The following is a 2,205-nucleotide window of genomic DNA, read 5'->3' as shown; positions in this document are numbered from 1 at the left end:
TAATTACTGGGAATGGTACAAGGTAGTCATACATAATATAATATAATATGGTATTTCTCTGGAAGAAATTTTTTGTTGGCGTACGGATTGGGTCCTCTGGATCGTTAATTTGTGTACTGTGTTAGTGACGACTGAATCTGATGCTTAACTTACGGCTTTAATGTCGGTTTAGTATTGAATCTGATGCTTTTCTTGAAATTTCATGATCCGCTTGTTTCATGTGAATTGTAAGTTGGAAGGTTTTGGACTATAAATACGTTGTTTCTTTGCATGGTTTTTAACCATTTTTTAAGGATTAAGGTTTTGGGTGTTTGTTTTCTGAGGTGAAAATGGCAAATCAACAGCAGCCGCGTCCCCTGTTCCGATTTGCTTCCATGTTTCGCCCTACGGCTCCGGCGCCGGCACCGGCACCGGCACCACAGCCGACTCGCCCGCCTGCGCCTGCCGCAGCTACGGCACCACAACAGCCAGTTCGGCCGCCCCTGGCTGCCGCCTCATTTAGGCCCCCGGCGGCGACTACTACTGTTCGGCCAACTCAACCTCAAGAATCCACCCCTCCACCGCCGTCACCGCCACAACCCGCCGTAGCAACGTTGTCTCCGGTTAAACCGTCACCGCCGTCCCCACAGCCGCCACCCACACGTTCTCCTCTTCAACGTTCCTCTGTTCCTGCTTCTCCGACGAGGTCCCCTGTTCCAGCTCCTTCTCTGCCTCTTCGAACACCTTCACCACCATCGCCGCCGCCGCCGCAACCAAAACCCGCCGTTACACTGTCGCCGCCGTCACCAACTCCGAGGTCTTCTCCTACCATACGTTCCCCAATTATGGCTTCCGCTCAGCGCTCCCCTGCCTCAGTTTCACCGCCGCCGCCGCCAATGTCTCCTCCTCCACCACCGGCAGCTTCACCGCGAATCCCCTCTCCTGCCTATTCTCCGGCAGTTAAGCAGTCGCCGCCGCCGCCGCCAGCCTCTTTTCCAACCGGGCCCAGATCTCCTCCAACTAGAATTACTTCATCGGTTCCAACTTCTCCGGTTCAAAAGCTACCAGACCCAATTACTCAATTCACTTCCTATTCTCCAAAACCCAAAGTTCAGAGTCCCCCTCAACCATTCCAGAATTATAATCCCCCGCCCAAACCAGCTTCTCCGGTGAGAGCTCCACCGCCATCCCCAAAAACTATTGAGCCTTTTATGAAAACAGCTCAAATCACGCCCATGTCCCCTCTAAAACTTCCCAAACCGGCCCAAACACAGTCCGATTCGGAATCTGAACCAAAAATTCCGATTGATCAGAAAACAGTGGTGGTTCAAGAAACCACAGAACGAAGCAGAGGTTACATTCCCGCAATTAGGCACCATGAGAGCAAACAAAACGAAGCAGACGAGTATGGGATGAGTGTTCTGACCCTAGCAGGGGAGAATCGAGGCGCCATTATGGACCTCAGCCCAGCTCGCAAGAAGTATGGCTTCAACAATGGCACCCCACAGAAGCTCCAGACAGAACAGAGCGATACAGAGAAATCTGCTGGGAGCGGAAGTGACAACGAAAGAACACCTAAAAATCCGAATGGAATGAAAAGAAGATCACTGCCCATGACGGCCTTCATGAACAGCAATGTGCAGGCAATAAACAACTCAATTCTGCACAACACTACTTGCAATCACCATGATCCTGGAATTCATCTCATCTTCTCCGGGAGAGAAGGCTTCAAGCCTCATTATCTCAAGGGCAGCCCAAAGACCAGATAAATTCCAAGCACTTTAGTCATTGCTGCGTCTCTTTCCGGGAAGAATCTTTAAAAAGAATTGAGTAATGCAGGATGACATGCATGGATTTGGATCATCATTCTCCATATATATATATAGCTGTAATCCACTTTCTAGTGGAGAGTAATAAGTAAAATAAATATGCATGGATGCCATTGGAGCATATATAGGCAGAGGAGGATCGAATATTGTATCCTGTTGCATTTACTGATGGAATATTGTGTAAGTATTAATATTGTTGTATGGAAGCTAAATTATTGAGTTACATTCAATATTTCAGTTAACTAAGACTTACACTGAAGTTGAGTATTAGTATAAAAATTTGATATATTTAAAAATTATATTAAAAATACTATTAAATGCGCAAAAAAAAATTAAATTTAAAAATAACTAAGAAGTACATAAGAAAATAAATAAAGAAGAAAGTGTTGGTTTGATA

The 2,205-nt window shown here is 46.5% G+C and overlaps 1 protein-coding gene across 1 annotated transcript; it reads left to right on the top strand.

The window, feature by feature from the left end:
- Positions 1-329: 329 nt before the first annotated feature.
- LOC109147622 (vegetative cell wall protein gp1-like) lies at positions 330-1,748 on the top strand. The gene has a single exon (XM_019295231.1). The coding sequence runs from the start codon at positions 330-332 to the stop codon at positions 1,746-1,748; it is 1,419 nt and encodes a 472-aa protein (XP_019150776.1).
- The last annotated feature ends 457 nt before the right edge of the window (positions 1,749-2,205 follow it).

Source organism: Ipomoea nil, unplaced genomic scaffold (assembly GCF_001879475.1).
Source record: "Ipomoea nil cultivar Tokyo-kokei standard unplaced genomic scaffold, Asagao_1.1 scaffold2025, whole genome shotgun sequence".
Lineage (NCBI taxonomy): Eukaryota > Viridiplantae > Streptophyta > Magnoliopsida > Solanales > Convolvulaceae > Ipomoea > Ipomoea nil.
This window is presented reverse-complemented; position numbering and strand designations above follow the sequence as displayed.

Bases quoted from the DNA above. Each gene is read 5' to 3' on its own strand.
- LOC109147622 (XM_019295231.1), top strand. From the start codon at position 330: ATGGCAAATCAACAGCAGCCGCGTCCCCTGTTCCGATTTGCTTCCATG.